The sequence below is a fragment of the Amia ocellicauda genome, chromosome 6 (genome assembly GCF_036373705.1).
Source record: "Amia ocellicauda isolate fAmiCal2 chromosome 6, fAmiCal2.hap1, whole genome shotgun sequence".
Classification (NCBI taxonomy): Eukaryota; Metazoa; Chordata; class Actinopteri; order Amiiformes; family Amiidae; genus Amia; species Amia ocellicauda.
Genome location: NC_089855.1, coordinates 1108781 through 1135096, shown reverse-complemented (window position 1 = coordinate 1135096; position 26316 = coordinate 1108781). Strand labels below are relative to the sequence as shown.

At 38.9% G+C, this 26316-nt stretch overlaps 2 protein-coding genes and 1 long non-coding RNA gene across 3 annotated transcripts; all 3 read right to left on the bottom strand.

Moving 5' to 3' along the window:
• Nucleotides 1–51: 51 nt before the first annotated feature.
• LOC136751676 (uncharacterized) lies at nucleotides 52–11885 on the bottom strand. The gene is made up of 6 exons (XM_066707469.1): nucleotides 11794–11885; nucleotides 11111–11464; nucleotides 9930–10277; nucleotides 9507–9623; nucleotides 8981–9033; nucleotides 52–402 (listed from the first exon to the last, which is right to left on the bottom strand). Exons 1-6 carry the CDS (start codon nucleotides 11834–11836, stop codon nucleotides 52–54), a joined length of 1266 nt encoding a protein of 421 aa, XP_066563566.1. The 5' UTR covers nucleotides 11837–11885.
• A 4710-nt stretch (nucleotides 11886–16595) lies between these two features.
• LOC136750730 (uncharacterized) lies at nucleotides 16596–22481 on the bottom strand. Its single transcript, XM_066705767.1, has 6 exons — nucleotides 22210–22481; nucleotides 21732–22082; nucleotides 19269–19616; nucleotides 18749–18865; nucleotides 17618–17676; nucleotides 16596–17220 (listed from the first exon to the last, which is right to left on the bottom strand). Exons 1-6 carry the CDS (start codon nucleotides 22388–22390, stop codon nucleotides 17089–17091), a joined length of 1188 nt encoding a protein of 395 aa, XP_066561864.1. The 5' UTR covers nucleotides 22391–22481; the 3' UTR covers nucleotides 16596–17088.
• Nucleotides 22482–24254: 1773 nt separating this feature from the next.
• LOC136750731 (uncharacterized) lies at nucleotides 24255–25871 on the bottom strand. Its single transcript, XR_010816948.1, has 3 exons — nucleotides 25811–25871; nucleotides 25435–25502; nucleotides 24255–25341 (listed from the first exon to the last, which is right to left on the bottom strand). It is a non-coding gene; the product is annotated as an uncharacterized LOC136750731 (long non-coding RNA).
• Between the last annotated feature and the right edge of the window lie 445 nt (nucleotides 25872–26316).

The window sequence follows — 26316 nt, the reverse complement described above, 5'->3', positions numbered from 1 at the left end:
TATACAATGTAATTTAAATCACTTTTAAAGTTTTCTTTTCTCCTGTTAATTTCATACTGTGCATTCTGAAGACAGTAAAAGCTCGTCCACATGACCTCCTATTCCAGCGTGAAGGTGATTGGCCTTTCTGATGTCAATCCTCCCCCACAGATAGTGGAGGAGCACAGAGGAGAAGATGGCTCTCAGACAGTGCAGCGTGTTTAACACCCAGCTTATTGAATCATCAACCAGGAAGTGAGACCCACCCAGCTCGGCAGTCAGAGTGTGAGATGAGAGCGGTGAGATTGTGGTGAGCGCCGTGCTGCAGGACACTGCTTTGATGAGCGCGGTGCTGGAGGGAAGCTGCAGCTCACAGGGTTTGTCTGTGTTGTCTTTCAGAGAACAGGACCAACACCCCTGTCCCTGCCGAAGGAAACACTTGAGAGGAAACCAAAGTTTAGCTCAAGCCCAGTCTAAAAGGTGTTATAATATTTTGCTCTATGTATTTCTGAATTCTTCTTAATGCATGAAAAGAACACAGAAGCTTTGAGAAGGAGAGGAAAGGAATTCTCCAATGGTCCACAAGCACATGATAATGACCAGAGGAGGACATCAATGGAGCGAACATGTTTTTATTCTGTATACAAGCTTAACAGGAATACAAATAATGATTTATAGAATTCACTGTGTACACAGCTCATACTAAAGTATTTACTGTCGTTGGAATTTAAACTAGTCAAAGCAATGACCATGTAAAATAATAACAGGATAATAAGTCTACAGTATTATGAAACAAATAAAAGAAATACATGACTGTAATATTTACAGAAAATGTACCATATCCTCACACACATTATTTTGTGTACCATGTAGTGCTGCTCAAGTGGAGATCAGTGACTGTAACTCATGATGTTCAGGGTTCGATCAAACCTAGCTTTGGACAGAAGTTTCAGGAAATTATTTAATTGCCTCGGTGATGTGACATATTCAGCAGAAGCTGTGGTTCTGTAAAGCAAACGTTCACTTTTCCATGCACTCTACCTCAGAAGTGTCATTGTCTGACTTTTTCATGGTTTTCATGTATTACTGTTTTTAATACAATGTCTAGCGACAGTAAGATTCAATGCTTTTCATGCAATGCCAGAGCATCAGTGTGTTTGTCATGAGCTCTAACAGACTGTCAGGTAGTGTGATGTCAGTGAGGTGTCTTGTTCACACGCAGCTACAGACACGCAGCCTCATCACTAGTGACTTGACTAACACTCACTGTTTCCCACTGTTTGTTTATTGTACTTATTATTTTGGGGGAGTTCATTCCCATATGGAGACACTGTGTCCACAGGGTTCAGTCTGTCTGACTGTACTGGACCTGTGAATACACAGCCTGTCTGTCCATCTCCCTCCTGTTCCTCCCGGGCTTCGTCCTGCTGTCAGTGAAGCTCAAGGCAGCGTAATTCAAAACGTCTGTGCCCTGGTTTTGACAGAGAGAGACAAACTACATAATTATACATTTTTACAACTTAAGGCTTGGTTCATAAATATACTCTAATTAAGAGTATTGATTATCAGTTAGACAAGCAAAAAATATACATTTATTAAATATAGGTAGAATATTGGAGGGATGTTATTATATCTATTTGTATAAATAGATATGTTGTGTTTATTTCCAGTTATTAAAAATCAACAGATACTTTATAAACATTCAGAAATGATCACATGCTGCTCAGATGGATTGATGTAACAAATAAATGTTTGATACAATTAGTCACAAGACTAGTTTGTATTACTTAGATACAGACCAAATTAACAGTTTGACATACCTTCCAATCACACATTGTACAGTTAGGTCCATACATTTTTGGACAGAGACACAATTGTCATCATTTTGGCTCTGTATGCCACCACAATAGACTTGAAAGGAAACAAGATGTGCTTAAAGTGTAGACTTTCATCTTTAATTTGAGGGTAGTTACATCCAAATTGAGTGAACGGTGTAGGAATTACACCCAATTGTAGGGGCTCAAACGTATTTGGACAAACTAACAGAATCATGAATTAAATTGTGAGTTTCAATACTTGGTTGCAAAATCTTTTGCAGTCAATGACTGCCTGAAATCTGAACCCATAGACATCAGCAGATGATGGGTTTCTTCCCTGGTGATGCTCTGCCAGGCCTGCACTGTAGCTGTCTTTAGTTCCTGCTTGTTCTTAGGGCGTTTTGCCTTCAGTTTTGCGTTACATAAGAACATAAGAACATAAGAAAGTTTACAAATGAGAGGAGGCCATTCGACCAATCATGCTCGTTTGGTGTCCATTAATAACTAAGTGATCTAAGGATCCTATCCAGTCTGTTTTTAAATGTTCCCAAATTGTCTCTTCAGCCACATCGCTGGGGAGTTTGTTCAGATTGTGACGCCTCTCTGTGTAAAGAAGTGTCTCCTGTTTTCCGTTTTGAATGCCTTGTAGCCCAATTTCCATTTGTGTCCCCAGGTGCATGTGTCCCTGCTGATCTGGAAAAACTCCTCTGGTTTGATGTGGTCGATGCCTTTCATGATTTGAAGACTTGGATCAAGTCCCCACATAGTCTCCTCTGTTCCAAGGTGAAAAGGTTCAGGTCCCTCAGTCTCTCAGTAGGACATTCCCTACAGACCTGGAATAAGTCTGGTTTGCTCTCCTCTGAACTGCCTCCAGAGCAGCGATATCTTTCTTGAAGTGTGGAGCCCAGAACTGTCCTCAGTATGCAGATGAACTCTAACTAGTGCATTGTACAGTCTGAACATTACTGCCCTTGTTCTCAATTCTACACTTTTGACAATATACCCTAACATTGTGTTTGCCTTTTTTATTGCTTCCCCACATTGTTTGGATGGAGAAAGTGAGGAGTCCACGTAGACTCCTAGGTCTTTCTCATGCGATACTTCTATTCCTCCCATAGATTCAGTCAAATGCTTCAAAACTCATTGGCCGGCGCTTCACAGTGCAGATGGAAAATGACCCGAAGCATACTGCAAAAGAAACACAAGACTTTTTTAAGGTGAAGAAGTGGAATGTTCTGCAATGGCCAAGTCGTGTAAAAAAAAAAAAAAAAAAAAAAAAAACAACAACTAACATTTAGAAGCATGTGGCCACTACAGTGTCAGGTTTGCCGAATGATTGCCTTCCTGGATGAACTCATCCTAGAAGGCTTCATTTGTGAACATTGTCGGCAGGTTGAAATCCTAGAGATCAAGGTTTGTGATCTTGAGGCACAGCTTGTCGATCTGCGCTGTATTAGGGATATAGAAGAATGGGTCAATCAGCCCATGAGAGAGATGGTGTGCACGCCAAAACCTAGGAGAGTTGAAACCTTAGAGCAGGACAGCGTAGAGAACTGCTGGGTTTCAGTAGGTCGTAACCGCAGAACAGTGCGTGCACAACCCCTAGAGACACCCCAAGAGCTTGAATTGCCCAACAGGTTCCAATTGCTGGACACTGAGTTGGACAGTGACAGCTCAGAGGGTGATGGAGGGGAAGTTGAGCACCAGAGCACCATGGTGCCCACTCCCCCCCAGAAGAAGGAGGTAGTTATAGTAGGAGACTCAATTCTTAGAGGTGTAGATCACACAGTGTGTTCTAGTGACAAGGAGACCCGCATGGTATCTTGCCTGCCTGGTGCTCAGGTTGCAGATCTCCCTAAACTAGTAGACGGGCTACTGGCCAAAGCCGTGGGGGAATCCAGTGGTCATGGTCCACATTGGAACCAATGATATAGGAAAAGGTAGGACAGAGGTTCTGCAAGACAAATTTAAAGAATTAGGAACAAAACTAAAGAGCAGAACCTCCACGGTAGTTTTCTCTGAAATACTTCTGGTACCACGTGCCAGGCCAGGGAGACAGGCAGAGATTAGAAAGTTTAACACGTGGTTGAAAGCTTGGTGTAGGGAAGAGGGGTTTAGGTTTATGGAGCATTGGTCTTTCTTCTGGGATAGATGGGACCTGTACAAACCGGACGGTCTACATCTAAACAGAAGGAGGGCTAAGAGAAAGTAGTTTTTTAACCAATAATCATCTTTATGAAGAACTTTTTATATAACATTACATTATACATGTACATTATAGACTTGCACAGTTTACCAATGAAACAATCATGGCACTAGAAGCCGTCAGGGTTGAGCTAACGGCAACACAGCTCATGACCACCCAGAATCGATTAGCACTTGACATGTTACTAGCCAAGGAAGGGGCCGTCTGCACTCTCATTGGAAAACATTGCTGTACCTTTATCCCACCGAATGATGCGAATGAAGGAAATATTTCCAAAGCTTTACAGGATATGAGAGACGTTGCCAAGCAGCTTCGAAAAGATGAAGTGGGAGAGGAAAGTTGGGGATGTTGGTGGATGATGTTTGGGTAGTTAGCACCTTATGTATCCATGGCTTTACCTTGTATAATCATTATCGTATTGTTGGTGTGTTTTGGTCCATGCATCTGTATGTGTATTCAAAATCAAAATTCAAAACTAACATGATGACTTCAATGATGGAATCTGTGGATCCTAAAAGGCTTGGTGCCCACCGGGCCCAGCTAATGAAAGCTAAGGATCATGCTGGAATCAAGTATCAATTTAACTGTCGCTATGCTCCATATTACATTAAAGAGGGCAACTGTAAGGATTTTTATATAACATATTCATATACTAACTGTTGGGGATAATTGAGTTTGGTGGGCATAATGATTATTTAACCTACTGTAACCATGTAACTCATTGTATTGTATTCTTATTGTAGGATTAGCCTTTAACAGAAGTTGCAGAGTTAATATTGTTAAAATATCTCACTGGAGGAAATGCTGCCGTGGCAAGGGGGGCTGTAATTTGTCATTGTTGCAGAAATAATATCATAAATAACATACTCGCGCATAACTATTTCTGTGAAGGTCTAGACAATTGAACTCATGGCCTTCTTGACTCTATCTTGGAAATGTCAAACCGCAAAACTCCCTATATTTATATTATATTTTGAGGAACAGCTCAGAGCTAATAACATAAACAATATACATGCTGTTCTACAGACAAACCAAAAATAAGATAGAGTCCCACGTCATCTACTACTAGGCAAACCGTGCAGCTGTGTCAACTAAAACTCTTGAGTGTGTTATGAATGTTATGACTTATGAGATCGAACACATTTCATGTCTGCCTAGCAACTAGATCTGTAATATGTTTGTAATATCTGTATGTACCTGCCCCGGAACTCTTGGCAATAAGATTTCTGACATGTATAAAAGTGTGTGTTGTTGCAAAAATAAACTGAAGACAAACGATCTGGCATTGTGTCGGTGACTTTACTTCCCGGGCACTGAAGGGTTCCTACTGTTGCTGTGATAAACTTGGGAAGCGATCCACATGTACCTGAAGGGTTTTGACTGGCAGTCAAGTTGTACCTTAACAGTACAGAAACGGCCCTGTTAAAAGTATTGAATAACGTGTTTCAGTCCTCCGACGTAGGGCACGCCAGTGTTATTATTTTATTAGACTTAAGTGTGGCTTTTGACACAATCAACCACAAAATCTTGTTACACCGCTTAGAAAACCGTATTGGCCTATCTCGCAATGTGCTTTCATGGTTTAAATCATATCTGTCAAACAGACTCCAATATGTACAAATTAACGAGAACCACTCAAATTTAACTGAGGGTAAGTACGGAGTCCCACAGGGCTCAGTCCTCGGACCTATACTTTTTTCTTTATACATGCTCCTTTTAGGTGATATAATTCAACTACATAATATTAACTTTCACAGTTACGCTGACGACACACAATTATATCTGTCAGTAAATCCTAACAACACCATAGAACCTAGAAAAACTAATGTGCTGTCTGTCTGAGATTAAAACATGGATGACAAAAACATTTCTTATGCTTAATTCTGACAAAACAGAAGTCCTAATTTTAGGAGACAAAAATTGAACTGTTCATCATGCACTAACAAAACTGAATAATGATAAGTTTAATTTCTCCCCTAAGGAGATGGCATGAAACCTGGGTGTCATCTGTTATCGTAATCTATCTTTTGAATCACACATTCAGAATGTGTCGAGATCTTCCTTCCTCCAGCTTAGAAACATTGCTAGACTAAGACAATTCCTCTCGTTATAGGACACTGAGAAATTGATACACGCATTTATTACATCTAGATTGGATTACTGTAATGCCATTCTGTCAGGCAGCACAAACAGAGCTATTTCTGCACTTCAGTTAGTCCAAAATGCTGCTGCACATCACTCCAGTATTGGCTTCTCTTCACTGGCTGCCCGTGCATCACAGGATAGACTTTAAAGTGCTCTTATTAACATTTAAAGCACTGAAAGGACTGGCACCTCCTTACCTAAAAGATCTCCTTATCGAATACACTCCAGGTCGGCCATTGAGATCACAGGAAGCCAGTTACTTAGCGCTCCCTAAAATACACAAGAAAAGCGCAGGTGGTAGAGCATTCAGTTATAGGACCCCGAAGCTGTGGAACGATCTTCCAGCCAATGTAAGAGATGCCCCCTCTGTCTTAGCCTTTAAATCACGTTTGAAGACTCATCTGTTTAGTCTCTGTTTTTCTAGCCCATAGTGCCACCGGTGTGCCATAGACATGCAATTGCACAACTGTCTTTGGAAATGTCCTGCACTGCATGACCAGTATCTGAGCATGACTGACCTCTTGTCTTCCAGCAACAGCCTCCTCTGAGGGTCCAACGAGGCACCTCGTCCCCCACCATGGAAGTCTGATAAGGCACAACCCATCCCAGAAGCACCTCACCACGGAGGGTCAACAGGGCATCCACACCCAAGGTTTGACGAGCCATCACAACCCAAAGCCTGTTGATGGTCCAAACCCTCCCCCCGATGGCCAGAGAGTGGCCTCCTCCAGAGGGAAGAGCACAGCCAGCAGCACCGATCAAGAACTTTCTGATCTGCTTGCTGCTGTAATAACTATACTGCCTGGAGGGGAGGCAACCATTAGGCCTAGGCCCTAAGGTGTGGACCGCCAGAGATTCATTTTCTCCTACATGCCATCCATAGGAGATTTTTGTTTTTCTCTCCTCCGTGCCTAAATGGTTTATTTACTTAAATGTTCACTCACTTTATTCTAGATCATGTAAAATGTTTACAGGTCTATATTTGATTTTATTGTATTTTTGTTTTTTATTTTGCTATACGTTTGTTGTATGTTTACCAGTCTGTAAAGTGCTCTGTAGCTACCCTGCGAAGGGCGCTATACAAATAAAAATTGATTGATTGATTGATTAATGCATTGGGAGAGCGTATGTGCAGTGAAATTGAGAAACATTTAAACTAGGAACCAGGGGTGCAGGGAGCTCTGACAATGGGAGATGTTCCTCTAAGGAAAGAAAACCAAGGGAAACTGCTAGTAGGAAAGTCCTGAAATGTTTGTTCCTCAATGCCAGGAGTATAAGGAACAAGATGTTAGACTTGGAAGCCACAGTGCTGGCATGTGACAGAAACATGGCTTACAGAAAATGATGGGGATGAATACAAATTGGAAGGATACACACAGTTTAGGAGGGACAGGCAAAATTGAAGAGGGGGTGGGGTAGCATTATATGTGAAAAATGACATTGAGGCAGAAGAACTTGTATTAGATCCCAGTAACGGAACAGAATCTTTGTGGGTGAAACTTTTGAACAAGAGATCTGGAGGATTAGCGGTAGGAGTGTGTTACAGGCCACCAAACTCAGATATTCAGAAAGATGCTGCATTGTGCAGTGTAATCAGGACTGTATGTAGCAAGGATGTGGCTGTTATAATGGGGGATTTAAATTTCCCAAACATAGACTGGGAAAGCCCAGTCGGGACTACAGAAGCAGAAATAGAAATGGTTGAGATGGTAAATGACTGCTTTCTAACTCAATTTGTCAGGGAACCAACCAGAGAGAGAGCATGTATTGACTTGATCTTTTCAAATGACCAAGATAGAGTCAGGGGGATAGTAGTTAGAGAACCAATGGCAAATTGTGATCACAACATGGTTAGCTTTGAGGCATTCTTTCAAAAAACAAGGTCCAAGTCTGGACTGGCCAAAATGGTTTAAATAGAGGTTTGCAAAAAAAATATCAAAAGAAAGAAAATGTTGTATAGCGCATACAAAAGGGATGGTGACAAAACAAAATACGTAGAATATGTTGAGCTGCAAAGAGATCTTAAGAAAGGGATCAGGAAAGCAAAGATGTAAATAGAAAGAAACATAGCTCTTGGAGCTAAAACTAATGCAAAGAGCTTTTTTCAATATTACAACAGCAAGAGGACAATAAAGGAGGAAGTGAAACAGATAAAGGGCAAAAATTGAGGTCTATTGGAAAACGAACAAGATGTGGCAAATGTTCTAAATGAGTATTTCACAGAGGTTTTTACAAAATAAAAAACAGATGACATGCCACAGGTTGACAATCAGTCCAGTCAAACCCTAAGAGAGATCAGGATAAATGAGGAGGACAACTGCAGTGCAGGCCTGGCAGAGCATCATCAGGGAAGATACCCAGCATCTGGTGATGTGTATGGGTTCAGACTTCAGGCAGTCAGTGACTGCAAAGGATTTGCAACCAAGTATTGAAAGTCACAATTTAATTAATGATTATGTTAGTTTGTCCAAATACTTTTGAGACCCTAAAATTTGGGGGACCACATTTAAAAATTGGTGTAATTCCTACACTGTTCACCCAGTTTGGATATAACTACCCTCAAATTAAAGATGAATGTCTACATTTTAAGTACATATTGATTGTTTCCTTTCAAATCCATTGTGGTGGCATACAGAGACAAAATGATGACATTTGTATCATTGTTGAAATATTCATGGACCTAACTGTAAATCTCAATTCCTGACTCAATGATGATAATGTATTAGCAAAACTGAATATAATGATTGCTGTTATTGCATAATATAGGTATTAAATTGTCAGTAGAAAACCCATCAGTCATTTATAACAGGTGATTCAGTAGCTGAAGCTGTACCTGTGTATCTGGGCAGCCAGTGGCGGTGTGTTGATGGGCAGATTGCTGAGACACTGGAAGAGATACAGTGAACAAACACATTGTAGCTGTTCCTAATACACAACACTCTGCTCAGTATTGCTGATTGTTTGTCACTTTAATAGTCTCTCTTTCCTGGGAATTTTCTGATGGAGAGTTGCAGTCAGATACATGTTGAGATAGAATAGAAAGAAAATCTCCACATTGACATACATACATTTAATTGACTGGTTTTATATTACTTATATTGTAATTAAATGTTGCTACAATCTGCTATCTCAGTCTATGGAGTGGAGCCAAGATTCTAACAAAGGTACTACAAAGAGGACAAGTATGCTATAAGATACACATCCTCCTGCGTGTGTGTGTGTGTGTGTGCATGTGTGTCTGTGTGTGTCTGTGTGTGTAGGTGTGTGTGTGTCTGTGTCTGTGTGCTTGTGTGTCTGTGTGTCTGTGTCTGTGTGCTTGTGTGTCTGTGTGTGTGTGTGTGGGGGTGGGGGTGACTGACCTGCACCGCGCCCACACTGCCTCCTCCTGGTGCACATGAGCACAGCGATCACCAGCACACACACACAGTTGGACACCAGCAGCACCAGGAACATTGTGTGATACATTAGACTGGGCTCTGGAAATACATATTTTGGCAAATATTTACAAATTCATGGCAAAAACTTGTAGATTTTCACACCATGTGTTAATGTGACATATTATTTATAGAGATTTTATAGTCAAAATTGCATGGCTTTAAATATAAATACCACAGTGCATGACAGTAATTTTGAATTCTTACCAGTGTAGTCATTTGGGGTAAAGTTTATTTTAATCATTACTTTCTTATTAAACTCAAATTTACTTGTAATGTGAATGTATTATCCCAGTACTTCTTTGTCTACAAATATGTCTACAAACGTTTGCTGAACTAGAAACCTACTTGCAATGTCCAGTCGTGTCCCGTTGCCAAACAGGATCTGCCCACATGTGGCCACAGCACAGTAGTAAGTCCCAGCATCAGAGGAGCGGAGGTTCCTCTTGGGGAGCTCATAGACACAGCCCTGTGCAGGAAGCCCAGGCTCAGAGCTGCTCTCACACGGATCACTCCTGTTCCCATGGGTGTAAATGAGTCCTGGAAGGGCTTCTCCTGAGCCATGCCTGAACCAATGAACACTGTGCTCTCCTGCACAGGTCTCAGTGTGTATTGTACACTGCAGAGTCACACTGTCTCCTGGCTGGACGGGGACAGACGCCGGCTGCTGCACAATGGTCATGTTGGATTCCAAGCCTGACAGTATAATGAACATGTTAATATATGTTGTATAACTGTGACCCAACATTCATTAGGGAAACAGATTGCTAGGGTATATTGTCAAAAGTGTAGAATTGAGAACAAGGGCAGTAATGTTCAGACTGTAAAATGCACAAGTTAGAGCTCATCTGGATACTGTGGACAGTTCTGGGCTCCACACTTCAAGAAAGATATCGCTGCTCTAGAGGCAGTTCAGAGGAGAGCAACCAGACTTATTCCAGGTCTGAAGGGAAAGTCCTACATTAAAATTGCCATAGATTATAAAGGAATCATTTGCACATTTTTTTTATTTAAGTTATTTAAATATTTGAATGAGTGAGCGACTCATAAACACTTCTCATAAAATGTAAAGCCTATGAAACCATTACAAATACAGTAGAGCACACACTCACAGATATACATATTGAGCTTATAGATAAGTGTATTAGTTCTCCTGTATTTGTACTTTAGATTTCTTTAGCCAACACTAATTTTGGATATGAGATTGCTTTATTTTAATTAAAGACAAAAACATAATCATATTAATACTTTAAAATAGCATTTTGATACAATAGATTTGTAAAATGTAATTATTCAATTTCAAGATCAACACAATTTAAAGATTTCATTTTTCAATTTAAATGGCTAATACACATTTATAAAAAGCCATTCTGTGCAAATCAAAACACCATCGGCATCTCATTGCTATAGTATCACTAACCATGTCTTTACATTTCTATCATAAACAGTCAATCTAGCAGTGCTGCACTTTCTGAAGAGCACATTTATAAACACAGCACTGTCACAGATAAAGGTAGACTCAGATTTACCCTTCAGCATCAGAACGGTTCCATTTCCAAACTGCACACTGTTTTGGTAAATCGTTACACAGTAATACGTGGCTGCGTCTGACTGCTCGGCTCTGGAAATATTGAGGTGAAAGAGTCCTTTGTCCTTTTGTACTGTGAAGCGGGGGTTATTGCGGAACTCATCGTAAAATGTGAAGTCTTCTAGATAGCTATAAGAAGTTACAATTCCTCGAGGTCTCTGTCCAACGGTTTGCTTGATCCAAGACAGGTAGTTAATTCTCTCAGTCGATATGAAGCACTCCAGAGTCACAGAGTCTCCGAGCTGCGCTGCTGTGAAGAGTCTGGGCTGGACAACGTCTTCAGTCTGAACCAAGTCTGCAACCAGCCAATATAAAGCAAAATCATATTTAGCTATTATTTATTATTCTTAATTTTACATTACATTATACAAAATGATAATTTTAAAAAATCACAATGAAACAAAACTTTATAACAGTGTAGCTCCGCAGGGCTCTTTTCTTTTCCTTGTCAGAAACACAATTCTTTAATTTAATTTTTACAATGACTAGAGTATTTCTATCCAGAAATACAGTCAAACATATTCCATTGAATTTAAAAAAATGTTTCCATTGCACTACTCTATAAATCTACAAAATATTAACATAATTTGCTGAACATGTCCTTAGATTTGAGTTTGTACTTACACACTTTGCAGAATAGCAGGAGCATCACACAGAGTCTGATCATCGTTGCGGCTCCGCTGTCCTCCTCTGACGGCAGCTGGTCTTGTGACTGGTGAGAGCTATGGACAGGACTGAAGGTCCTGTCTTCACAATCACTTTGTCAGGGATAGGTGGGCCGATCTCACGGTGAGACCTGATTGGATGAGCAGAAATCCACAGAGACATGTGTAGGTGGATGTTAAAACACCCACAATCACCCACAGTCTCTGCTCTGACTTTAAAATTGTGTTTCTCAACACCTACAGAAGACTGAAGAAGCTATGGAGGTGCCAGTGTTTTGATATTGTTACATTCAAACAAATCTACTTTAATTAAAATATACATTGACACATTTGATATCCTTGATTATGGAGGGTTAATGTCTCTGTTTCCCATGACTTATTCAATGCAGAGATTTATTTTCACTAGACACATAACTGGTTTGATGTACCTTGAATTCATTACTAAAACGTATTACTTACATGTGTGGTGAATTGGCTCTCTGACTGGCTTGTTTTACAATGATGGGCCTTGTTCTCTACGCAGAACCATCGGGATCAGTACTGGATGATGAACTGCAATCAAAAGGTCTTTGACATTGAACCACAGTTTCAGTAAAGCCTTGATCATGTTATAATATATTTAATAACATACTTAATAAAAGGTATTATAACATGACATTTTCATGCTGACATCAATCTATTATCATAATCTGCCATGCCATTTATTAGCTGCTATTAAACATCTTATAATGCTATTTAATTACATATACTATAATTATATGTTATAGCTCTACCTATAAGGTAACCTTATAAGTACCATTTATAAATCAAATGTAATGATTTATCTGTGAATTGTGATATGTTTTGGCTCTTCTATGATATAGTATATCATTGTGCTCTATTTGTATTTTTCTCATTACATTGCCAAGTATTCTGAAGCATTGCTCAATTCTCCTCTTTTGTAGCCATCTAATTAATTTTAAGGTCATGTTGTTGTTTTCAATATTTTTTATATAGTATATCATTGTGATATACTGTCATGTCAATTGCCTGAAAAACAGAAAAGACGTGCTGAGCAGAGTGTTTTAGTCAGATGTGTGACAAGATTTAGAGTGCTTCCAACTGGACAAGTCCATTTACATTTCATTCTGGTATTCTGACTGAAAAGGCAATTTCAATTTTAAACACACACACACACACACACACACACACACACACATATGTCTACCCTCTAAACCTGTATAATATGTACCATATTTAGCAAACAATTGCCTTTAAAGCAGGTTTTCACAAACACCCCCATAAGAAATGAAAGAGTTGGACCTGGGAGATTACTAAGAAAGGCAAAGGACTGTAGCTGGTGTGATTACAAGCTGAGAAATGTAAGTGGAACATTTAATTTTAACTGACTATGTTCAAGAGAATAGTGATTTTAATATACATATACATGTAACGTGAATTTAAAAGATTCTTGGTAAATGACTGCTATTTAATATTCCCCTCATTGATTTGCTTCTTGTGTTAGTTTTGTTGTGTTAGCTTGCATAGATTAAAACAGGTGATGGCAAGTACATCTTGCTATTCATTCTGATAGTTTGTATTTAATAGATCAAATAAATTGTGCAGAGGAAAGTGATTTTGATATGAGTTCCCAGAATAAGCACACATACATAGAAATTGTATATATTTAACTTTAAACACATTAGCTGGTTGTGTAATTTCTACAGAGATGCACTTCTGTGAACATATTGCAGCTGTGGTGTCAGTGCGCATGTGCGGTGGCGCTGTCGCTTTAAGAGGAGAGTTCAGGGAATTTCCCTCCGTTACGCGTCACTGGAAACTGCGCCTTTACAGGTAATGACTCTTGTCTTTATTGAGTTTCTCATGATAAATACTGCTAATTCCTTAAAGTAACGATTAATATTGTATATATATATAAATGTAGATCAATTACATTCGTCATATTTGATGGATAAATGCAGACCTTAATTTTTTAAGCTTTCTTTATAAAATAGCGGGAAGGCTCAGGCCCTGGTTGTTTTACGCCAAACATCGTTTATAATTTAATATATTAGATTAATATTGCTTAAACTAAGATCTATGTATGTTGTCTTTAATATGATGAGATATCATTTACTTCTCATTTAGTGGAGTTTTGAAAATAAGTTTGTTTCTTGTCTTTCTATGTCTGAGTGCTGAGTGTCTGAGCAGGACTGTAGTGAATGTGAAGTAAAGACTCAATACAGTGGATTGGATGTAAACGATTAAACGAGTGATGGACTTGAATTATTAATAAAATAAATTGTCAATTTACATCACAGAAGCTGGACACTGGGAAATGCAGTTCACTGTGAATGTGTTGTGTACAGATGTGAAGCTGTGAATGTGTCTGCACTGAAATAAATAATCTTGTGAATATCGATCTGCATTGGTAGACTTGTAACGTGTTTATATATATATATATATATATATATATATATATATATATATACAGTGAGGGAAAAAAGTATTTGATCCCCTGCTGATTTTGTATGTTTGCCCACTGACAAAGAAATGATCAGTCTATAATTCTAATGGTAGGTGTATTTTAACAGTGAGAGACAGAATAACAACAAAAAAATCCAGAAAAACGCATTTCAAAAAAGTTGATTTGTATGTTAATGAGAGAAATAAGTATTTGACCCCTTCGACTTAGTACTTGGTGGCAAAACCCTTGATGGCAATCACAGAGGTCAGACGTTTCTTGTAGTTGGCCACCAGGTTTGCACACATCTCAGGAGGGATTTTGTCCCACTCCTCTTTGCAGATCCTCTCCAAGTCATTAAGGTTTCGAGGCTCACGTTTGGCAACTCGAACCTTCAGCTCCCTCCACAGATTTTCTATGGGATTAAGGTCTGGAGACTGGCTAGGCCACTCCAGGACCTTAATGTGCTTCTTCTTGAGCCACTCCTTTGTTGCCTTGGCTGTGTGTTTTGGGTCATTGTCATGCTGGAATACCCATCCACGACTCATTTTCAATGCCCTGGCTGAGGGAAGGAGGTTCTCACCCAAGATTTGATGGTACATGGCCCCGTCCATCGTCCCTTTGATGCGGTGCAGTTGTCCTGTCCCCTGTAGCGTTATGTTGGGTGTATTTTGATAAGAGCATTTTAGCACTGAGCTGAAGCACTGATCTAAAGAAGACCTCTCCCCCCCAAAGTTATCAGATTTCCCGACATCCCGACATAGAGCTACGAACCCGGGCCAACCGGCATTTCCAAAAGATGGCATGGATTGACATCAGTCATAAATTACGCCCCCCTCCAATAGGACACTGGGGGCTGAAACCGAAATCCAATCTCAAAAACTCAAGAACCAATCACCTATTGATCTGACAGACATATAAAGAACAGCGCACGGCCTCTTTTTCTCTCTCTCTCACCTGAACCAGAAACTCGCTGCCACAGCTCAACCTGTAGCTCTGTTGCCCGAACCGGAACCAGAAACCAACCAAGTCTTTGCCGGCAACAGAAGAGTTAAACTGGGAGAAGGAGATTTTAAAGGACTTTATTAAATAAAGAACTTTACAGACTGTGCTGCCCGCCTGTGCCCACCTGATCAGTGGAGTTTTAGTCGACTGTATACGAAAGTTTTCAGTCATTTAAATAGCTATTTGAGTCTTAAGAAACTCGACCCTTGGAACAAACAGTAAGTATATATACTAACTGGTATTGTAGTCAATGTGTTTATAACCTTTTTTTGTTTAACGATTTCTGTGTTATCAGATGCGATCCCATGGTCTTTGATTTGGTCATGGAAGTGATTTGTCTTTGATTTGTTGATCTAGAGTTGAATTTTAATTAGTTTTTCCCTTTTTTATAATTAGTGTAGTGCTACATTTAGTCTTTGTTTTTGAATAAATTTGACAATTTATATCTTTGGAATTGGTGTCTGCTTCCAATTATTACAGAAATTGAATTCTACAAGATTCCAGGATTCGTGATAAGGTGATACTTTAAATTCACTTCTTTAATTGAAATTTATAAGTGTAACTTACGCTACACCCCTTAGCAGAAAAACACCCCAAAGCATAATGTTTCCACCTCCATGTTTGACGGTGGGGATGGTGTTCTTGGGGTATTTCTTCCTCCTCCAAACACGGCAAGTTGAGTTGATGCCAAAGAGCTCGATTTTGGTCTCATCTGACCACAACACTTTCACCCAGCATTCAGATGTTCATTGGCAATCTTCAGACAGGCCTGTACATGTGCTTTCTTGAGCAGGGGGGCCTTGCGGGCGCTGCAGGATTTCAGCCCTTCACGGCATAGTGTGTTACCAATTGTTTTCTTGGTGACTATGGCCCCAGCTGCCTTGAGATCATTAACAAGATCCTCCCATGTAGTTCTGGGCTGATTCCTCACCATTCTCATGATCATTGAAACTCCACAAGGTGAGATCTTGCATGGAGCCCCAGACCGAGGGAGACTGACAGTTATTTTGTGTTTCTTCCATTTGCGAATAATCGCACCAACTGTTGTCACCTTCACACCAAGCTGCTTGGCGATGTGTGACTATTTGCTTTTGTGACTATTGGGCAACATGCTCTAAGAGCACACCAGCTATGTTCATATCATCAGACGTCTCACACCCCCCATTTCCCCAGTCCTGGTCAACAGCCCCTCACAGAGTGAGAGCACCTGAGACTGTACCTGTACGCCTGCACCACACTGATACCACACCCCCTTTCAACTGCCAGACAACAAACCTACACAAGAACAACACAACTAAACACACAATGCATATCAAGTTTTATTATTGTTAGAATGAGTACAACTTTCATGTTTAAAACAGATGGTGTTGAAAAGTTAATGTACTTCATGTTTTTGACTGTTTTGAATGAGTTTCTGCTCATTATGTAACTGGATTTTGGTGATATATCCTTGTTATGAGAAAGATGCAGCAAAGGAAATAATACAGCTTGTTCACTGTATTGGGTGAAGGACGTTCACATACTGTGCACTGAATATTACTGCTGGGTGGTAATATTGTACTTTTTATGGTAATGGTCTTCTGCTCTATAAAAAATAAATAATTGTCTGCAGGGTTCTCTCACTGAGACATTTTAAAAGGTCAGCCATTTCCTGGAGAGTCTTGTGTCTCTGCTGTGCAGACAGGGAGACACTGTATCCAGAGGATTCAGTCTTATAGTTATTGTGTCTGAGACATTGTGTCAATCAGTCCCACTGTAGACATCTGGCATCAGCATGGAGGCATGGAGACACTGTGTCCACAGTGTTCAGTCTGTCTGGTGGTACTGGACTTGTGAATACACAGCCTGTCTGTCCATCTCCCTCCTCTTCCTCTCAGGCTTCGTCCTGCTGTCAGTGAAGCTCAAGGCAGCATAATTCATCATGCCTGTTCCCTGATTCTTAAACAGAGACAATATACAGTGTGTCATTTCAAATCATTACTTAGCTTAACCATTGCTGAGATGCTCATTATATTTCATATTTCATATGTGCTCAAGCCCATATTAAGGTACAATGTAGTTTTAAAAATCGACAATTTATTACTATTCAAAAATGATCACAGGCGGCTCAGATGGATTGATGTTGATTGAAGCTGATTGATGTTGTGGATTTGTGTTTAACTTAATTTTTGTGTAACTTTAGAGTGCATTCCTTAGATCCAGACCAAATCAAATTGAACTCCAATCTCAAATCTCTATCCATGACTATAATATTCTACCACCACTGAATGTGATGACTGTTATTTCATATTATGGAAATTCAACCAGTCCTTTATAGCAGAGTAATTCAGTGTACCTGTTTATCTGCCCAGTCAGCGCCAGTGTGGCGATGGGGTGTTTGCTGAGACACATGTTCTGATAGAGAAAGATAAAATGAAGACTTGCACACTTCTGATCACAGATTTGAGTTCACCTGCATATTGGAAACACACATTATATTTATTCTATTCATATCCCAAAGGGCCACAGCCCTGGGTTTCACATTACATGGATATTTGTATTTAAAATATAATATATAAAAAAAAAATACATTGAAACGTGCATCTGTGGCAAACACAATAAACAGTATGTTTAGCCTGACCCTCAGTATTAACAGATCTCATATCAGTCAGACAATAGCACACAGTGAGGAGTGCACCACAGTAAGGATTGGGCAACTGGTTTTCTCCTCAGACCAAAAGCAGAAAGAAAAATAAGTATCCTACGTCGGGGATTATCATAGTTGGTCTTCAGCTAATTATTAAACTTTTGAAATAAATACATAAGTATGATATAGAAAACTTGCATCTTGAAATTGCAAAAATTTCACAAAACACAATCTACCTTATTGAAAATGTATATAGTGCAACTATGATTTTGTAATTGTATACAATTATACCAGCTAATTGTACTGGTAGCATTTCTTACCATGTATTTATCCTGAAATGTATATATAAGCATACTGTAAGAATTGCTCCCCAAAGGGAAACTCATAAACCAAGTGGGAGGAAATTAAGAGGTTAAATAATTATTTAATTAAATGTTTCCTTGGTGGCCTCAACCGTTAATATTTACATATGGACTCAGCGCTCTGGCATCACATTTTTCATTTGGTAACACTTTATAATAACATTAGCGTATGTATGTTATTAATGCTTTATTCATATTGAATAGATGTTTTATAAAGCATTAATAATGCATTGCGCATTAGTTATAAGTCAGTCTAGCAATACATGGAATGACCACAAAGTAATGCTTTAATAATGTTTTATGAAGTATCTATTAATCAGCTATTCAACATGTATAAATCATTAATAACACATGGATATGCAGCATCTTATAATAACGCGTTACCATACTACAAACTTCGTAATATAATGATTTATATTTATGTAATTGTTCCTCTGTATGACTGGGATGGTTGTTTATAAGTGTGTGGGTGACTGACCTGCACCGCGCCCACACTGCCCCCTCCTGGTGCACACGAGCACAGCGATCACCAGCACACACACACAGTTGGACGCCAGCAGCACCAGGACAGCAGGGCTCAGCTGCAAACTAGACTCTGTGATGACAGATATTTAGGAATAATAATTCACAGTAAGATTTAAATTAACAATAAGGTAATAGATTTTTTATTCCCTGTGAACATATGACTGCCGGAAAGAAATGGTTCCTCAAAAATAGTACCTTTTCACATCATGCTTTAATACCTGTTCAATTAAAAATGTAAATTAAATTATAACTATTTATGTTACCAGAGATATATTGAAATATTGTGTAAAATGTATGGATGTATGAAACATACATTTATTGATTGAAATGTAGAAAATGACAAAACTCTAAGTAAAATTCTGCATAAAACCCTGTTGCTATATATTTAAAACATATATGTAGTTTGAATGTATTCTTCTATACCGTGTTTGTCTTAACAGGCTGAGAATATGTTATATATAATTATATCTTACCTGCAATGTCCAGCCGTGTCCCGTTGCCAAACAGGATCTGCCCACATGTGGCCACAGCACAGTAGTAAGTCCCAGCGTCAGAGGAGCGGAGGTTCCGCTTGGGGAGCTCATAGACACAGCCCTGTGCAGGAAGCCCAGGCTCAGAGCTGCTCTCACACGGATCACTCCTGTTCCCATGGGTGTAAATGAGTCCTGGAAGGGCTTCTCCTGAGCCATGCCTGAACCAATGAACACTGTGCTCTCCTGCACAGGTCTCAGTGTGTATTGTACACTGCAGAGTCACACTGTCTCCTGGCTGGACGGGGACAGACACCGGCCACTGCACAATGGTCCTGTTGGATTCCGAGCCTGACAGTATAATGAACATGTTAACATATGTTGTATAACTGTGACCAAACATTTATTATACAATCATTATTGGATTTATGGTGTATATTGTATTGCATGCTGTTATTAAGAGTCTATAATAATTCTAATAAGTGTGTTACCAACGGTGAAATAAAAAATTGCAATAAACAAAATACAAACTGAATGAAATTAATGAAACAAACTGACAGATTCAAACTATTGAAAATAAATAACATACATCAACTAAACAATAAATACAGTCATCACTGATTCAAATCAAATAAAAAAAATAGGTTTTTAGAGTGAGTTAAAGGAAAACACCTTATCTCCCCGGGCCAGCTGGTCCAGAGTCTGGGAGCCCTGATGGCAAAAGCCGATCACCCTTTCTTTTTTCATGTTAGATATTGATACAGCCAATAGCTCATAAGGTATTACCAGCTCTGTGATATAATCAGGGACAAGACCCCGCAGTACCTTAACATTAATTTGTAAAATCTTAAAATCTTTTCTAAAACTAGTAATATAAGATTGGGGTGATATGTTCTCCTCTATTTGTTTTGATTAGAAGCCACGGACAAGCACAAGCTTCAGACGCGAGAGCTTTTCCAATAGTCCAAGCGAGAAGATATATAATCATTAATTACTTTTTCCAGGTCTCTGACAGATAAAAATAATCTTATTTCAGAGATGTTCTTCAACTGATAAAAACATGACTGTACAACCCTTTTTACCATTCAGACTCAGCTCTGGATCAAAGATTAACTCAAGATGTCTTACTACTGGTGTAATATATGTTGCCAGACTGGCTAGACTATGTTGAAACACATTAGTGGAATTTTCTGAGCCAAATCAAACTATTCAGGATTTGTTATTGTTCAATTGCAGAAAGTATTGTGACATTCGGGACTTGATATTTGCTAGGCAGTTTGTGAGATTGGCCAGGGTACTAGAATCATAGAGATTAAATGGAACATATAACTGAGTGTCATCTGCGTAACAATGGAATGAGATATTATATTTTCTAATAATGAAGTGGTAGCATATAAATAGAGAACAATATGGGTCCCAGGATTGAGCCACAGGTAATGTGTGCTGAAGAAGAAGACAAATTACAAATTTGAACAGAAACAGTTATATTGGAAACATATTAATTTAATTACTGAAATGCAGTTTTGGAGATGCCTACCCATTTATTGAGGCGCTCCAATAAAATGCAATGGTCCACTGTGTCAAAAGCAGCACTAAGGTCTAAACGAACGAATATAGAACACTAGAGGACAGAGGAGATAAGACTCCCGTAATGCTGGAGAGCCAACCGCACTTTTAGATGGTGCACACAGTGAATTTACAACATTACATTTCAAAAGATTAAATCCAAATTGCATGTATTTACCAGTGTCTCTGGTAAAGTGTCTTAGTCCACTATAAATACATATGTAATCATATGTAAACATTTTTTTACACCTTCATCAAAATACAATTTAAAAAGCATGTGTATAAAGTAGAAACTAGTAGACTTTCACAGAATGTTTTGATTAATCAATGGGCTTTATCATAGTTCTGGAGGATAATAATCACAACTATTTAAAAATTAAATATATAAACAGACACTGTTTTCTTTTAATGTAAAGCTTAGAGATACATTAACTTATTTTAATGTTTATGTACCACTCAGCCATTCAGTCCATTCTTTTTGCCATGTTTTCATGCGGGTTCAGTCAGGTCAACTAGGACACATTTGTTTTTGTTGTGGCAAACAAAGAACCCACCAGCTCACAAATCTTTTGAACAGTAACAAAAGTAAACAGGTTTTCAGTTATTTTTGGTCTAACAAAATTGATATTTGACATAGTTAAATGAGCATTATTTTGTTCTGTAGATTTCAAGCTTACCCTTGCTTGCAAATAAATAAATAAATCTCGAGACAGAATAATCTATCACCAGAGACAGTGGTTTTATCCATTTCCAAATGAATACTGTGCTGTTGTACTGTTTTAACAATATAAGAGTCTTGCAGCACCATGCAGGTGTTTGTATTTCTTTGATGAAAGTATTTATTCAGCTGGAGGAATCAGAAGACACTGGATTGTTTATAAAAAGTAATCTTTGCTTTACCTGTGATCAATAAAAATGTCCCATTTCCAAATATCAGGAGGTCATAATCACGCACTCCGCAGTAATATCTCCCCATGTCTGAAGTTTTTAAGTCTGAAATAGTGAGGTTGAAACTCTCCCCTTCTTTCTGCACTTTAAAGCGGGTTTCATTTGTGAATTCTCCATACAGTGTCGGCACAGGTGAGTGCACATACAGGGTTAGTATGCACTTTGGAGGCTGTCCAGGGACCTGTCTGAACCAGGAGAAGTAGCTAGCACTGGTCCCAGATATTGAACAGCTCAGGGTCACGGAGTGTCCAGGGCTGGAGGTCACCAGGAGACTCTTCTGGACAATCACAGCTGGACTCGCCCCTGTGGAGGAACACACAGACTGTCAGCATCCAGACACACAGATTCAACATCCCGCTGTATATTTAATTTCAATATAATAATAGAAATGCACTGGATGTTCGAGCAATCATTATTTAGATAGTCTTACCTGCTATAAGCAGGAGCGCTGCTGCTGTGCACAGTGAGATCATCGCAGCGGCTGCGCTGCTGTCTGCTGCTTGGTGGCCCAGGACAGACTGACGCTGGGAATGCATCTGCCTGCCAGGCATGTGTGTAGAGACAGACACCGTCCTGCACCCATGACACCTTCTGTTTGGGTGCTCTGACATGAAAGGTTATACACCCACAGCTCCTACTGTCTCAAAGAGCCTTCAAAGAAATGGAGCCGTGGTTTTCAAAGAAAACAGTGCAGCATAGACAGAGTTCATCACGACAGGTTTGAAACAGTGCAAATATATATATATATATATATATATATTGTTTTTGTTTTCTCAGCTCACAGACAGATCATGACAAAGGTGCTGACTGAATGATTTTTCTTTTCCATGTTATCTCCGGTCATTTGATAACATAAGTTAACAAGCTTTTGTTCCTCTTGTTTGATTGTGTTCACACCTCTGAAGATCATACATTTACTTGAGTGACAACAGGAAGTTGTGACTCTGTACGATATGCACTGAGGCACTGCTGGTGAGATTGTATGAACAGGGTGGTACCACTAGCTGCAACTAGAAGTTATTCCTTATAATACTTCTAGTTCTAGTCTGGGGTCAGGCTTTGTGTTCATATTATATTACCTTGGATTATATTACCTTGAATACTGACTTCATTGCATGTCATCTGTTTGATTCTAGTCATAAACATACATACAACTGTTGAATTAATAAGTAATTTCACTCAAACACATAAAATAACAGCTAGAGTTTTATTTTAATTTGTTTTATTATTATTAATGAAGGTTTTGGAATTATTTTAAGCAGAATCATCTGTGGTAAAGAATATAAAATTGACATAACAGAAAAAAGTATAGTAACACAGTTGTGTTTTCAGAACATAATATACATTATACGACATGCGTTCCCCGTTTTGAGAAATGCCCAGGTGGGGTGCTGCTGGGATGGCATCAACTGACAGTCATTCTTGTGTCTTATTCTTGAACTATATCAGGAAATGATGTCCCGATGCTGATTCAGCATTTACACACAAAACAACAGCTTCATAACCAGCACGATTTCTACTGATGTTTCCCATTGATACTGAAAGTGATATGGTATTAGGGCCACCACAGACAAGGCAGTGCGCCCCACTGCACAATACATAATGATTTTGTAATTTCATCAGCCAGGAAGCCAGGGAGAAATGTCCTGCTCAGAACTCAGGAGGAAGCAGAATCTTTAATTCAACACAAACTCATTCTTACTCAACAGAAGAGAAGTATAGTCTGACAGAAGACATCTCAACACAGAATGATAGAGAGGAATAGATCAGATATTTCACTGTCAGTCAGGGTGGACTGTGCTCCTCGGGACAGATCCAATGCGCTGTGTTGGTCTGTCCATTACGGTTACATGGGGAGTTAACTGTGCAGTTCAGATTCTGGTGCAGCATGTGGGAGGTCTCTGACAGCGGTGTCTGTGGAGAACAGGGAGCAGTATTCCTGCACTGACAGATCTCCCATCACACAGCTCTCCTCAGGCAAACCTGTTCTGTTAATCTCATGTTATCAACTGTGGGATCTGTGTGAGTTTCTTCACCCGATTGTCTGTCACCCTTCAGCTGAGAGGCAACATTCGAGGTGCTGTTAAAACCCCCATGTCAGTGAATATCACTTTAAACATAAGCAACTGCTACACGACATCATGATGACAGTAATGCTGGCACCATGTCATTATCATTATCATTATTACTGTGTTATACTATACTATATCACTGTATGTTAGTTTTGTTGTGTGAATGTTGATATACAAATAAATACAAAACTCTTGAAGGATGATGTGTTTTGGGGTCTTGGAGGCGGGACTGATATACAATAAACACTGTCATCTTAACATGGCCAGTAGAAAGTAGAAATGTTGTATTTATATATGTAATATATACAACAAAAATAATGGTGTAAAATAAATGCCAGAAAAAATTAAAACAAACTTTTCAAAAATGTGTATTTATGTTAAGACAATGTATTATCCCTATTTATTTTACATTAAGAAATATATCCGATACAGAATACATTGGCAAGGTAATAAATAAATTAGTAAATGTATCACAATTTCTACACAATGTATCACCATGTATTAAAAAGTATATTACAAAGTAATTACAATATTATGATGTTATATTTATAAACAAACAAATACATTACCTAACTTATATGTAAATATTTATACGTGACACTTTTTCACGAACCCTGCTATTTCTCACAATTTTGTAAGGAGAAATGTTTGTGCACAAGAAAATTGTATTAAAGAGTTTGGTGCTGTTTAGTGCCAAGGGCTAATTCCATACCTGCTAACACTGATTATATGCTGCCATGGACGGACCAGACATTAGTATCAGGTATCGCATTTAAAAAAGACTGCAGTATAATACAGCACAATACAAAATAAGTAATGTACAGAATAAAAGTAAAGTTGCATTCGCCATAGCAGGTAGTCCATAGTTTGTGGAGAATCCCAATCTTTAAAAAAAAAAAACTGCAGATTTCTCAAATGATGCAACAGTTTAAAAGTCCAAACTTGACATTATCCAGAACATCATAGCTTTATACATGGTACACAGTCAAGTGTAGCTAGTGATCATTGTTCAGGTTTAACGTGTCCGGATCGTTTCCTTTGGCCACAGACGAAGCACAATTCCAGCCTTTCAGAAACCCCCAATAACACGTCCCATTGTCTTGTCTGTGTTGTGTTCATTAACCGTCTCGCACAGAGGGGCTCAACGATAGAAGGATGGAAGGAATGGTATTTCGTCTATTATGTTGCGGTCTTACTAGACGGACAGTAACAATGTTAATATTACATGAATAACTAAATACATCTGATAGAGATGTACAAAATAGTTATTTATAATAGTAATTTCAACAATATATTTTTCAGGTCATGACTTCCTTATTAGTATAATTTATGTATTTATTTATTCACTCAAACAGTGTCTTTTATTCCCATTGCTGATCCAGTATATTACTGTACACAGTGCCCTGCAGGTCCTGTCTGCTTCGCTCTTGTTTACTTTTGATGTGATGAAAATCCAGGGCCACGTAAGTCACTGTGGGTATTGTCTGATTCTAGGAAAGAAAAGAAAAAGTTTTAAAAATCATTAACTGAATAATATAGTTCATATTTCAGTGAATGTAATGTTTTAATAACACAAAATATACCTGCAGGCTGGTGCTGTCTGTGAGTCTGCGCTGCGGAGGGGACCGGCTGACCGGACCGGACTCCCTGGCTGTGAACACAGAGCAGCACAGAGGGAGACAGCAGGTTAGCTGAAGGGTGAAGCGATGCTTATTGCACTGGGTGTTCACTATGACAAAACTGAGGACAATAACTGAAAAAACAAACAAGTAACCATATATGGTTTATTACATTAATTGTATGTTAAAAAGCAGGTTTTATAGTCATATCATTTTAGTAAGTTTTGTACATTTATATAATGTTAACCTTATTGAATTTCCTCGACTCAATGTAAGGATGTTTTCTGTGCTTGACTGAGCTCCCCTGCCTGTGTTAATGAAGGATTCGGGAGAGACTCACCAGCACAGCACTGAAACTGCACTGACCGCTGGCGTCGGCACAACAGCACAGCAATTATGACCATGAGTGCAGCGTTCAGCGCCCCCAGCCCCACCACCACAGGGACATGGCTCACACCAACACCACGGCCTGAAACGATCATTACAATAGTGAGTGATGCTTAATTATGCATTGGAAAATATCCCTTCCTTTTATTTGCTGCAATCGTTTAGAGACCATGATTTTTAAATAAAAGCAATAATGATCATGGGTCCCAATTTGAAAATGAGAACATAGATTGCTTTGGCTTTAACTGATTTTAAATCACATGAATTTACAAAAATATATTCTGATAAAACCACCATCTAACACTGTGATAGTTATGGCAGTGTGGCTTTGTCTGTGATTACAACTGAAACAAATATATTACATATGAGATGGATACATGTGTTACTTAATTACTTAAGACAATTGTTTTTTGTACTTGATGACATAAGTTATTGTAAATTAATAGATAATACATGGAT

Bases quoted from the DNA above. Each gene is read 5' to 3' on its own strand.
- LOC136750730 (XM_066705767.1), bottom strand. From the start codon at position 22,390: ATGTCAGAGCACCCAAACAGAAGGTGTCATGGGTGCAGGACGGTGTCT. The intron at 22,083-22,209 runs GTAAGACTATCT...GTTCCTCCACAG, and splicing joins AGCGCTCCTGCTTATAGCAG to GGGCGAGTCCAGCTGTGATT. The intron at 19,617-21,731 runs GTAAAGCAAAGA...TTATACTGTCAG, and splicing joins GACATTTTTATTGATCACAG to GCTCGGAATCCAACAGGACC.
- LOC136751676 (XM_066707469.1), bottom strand. From the start codon at position 11,836: ATGATCAGACTCTGTGTGATGCTCCTGCTATTCTGCAAAGTGT. The intron at 9,034-9,506 runs GTCAGTCACCCC...TATCTCTTCCAG, and splicing joins GCAGTGTGGGCGCGGTGCAG to TGTCTCAGCAATCTGCCCAT. The intron at 403-8,980 runs GTACAGCTTCAG...TTCCTTCGGCAG, and splicing joins CTGGCTGCCCAGATACACAG to GGACAGGGGTGTTGGTCCTG.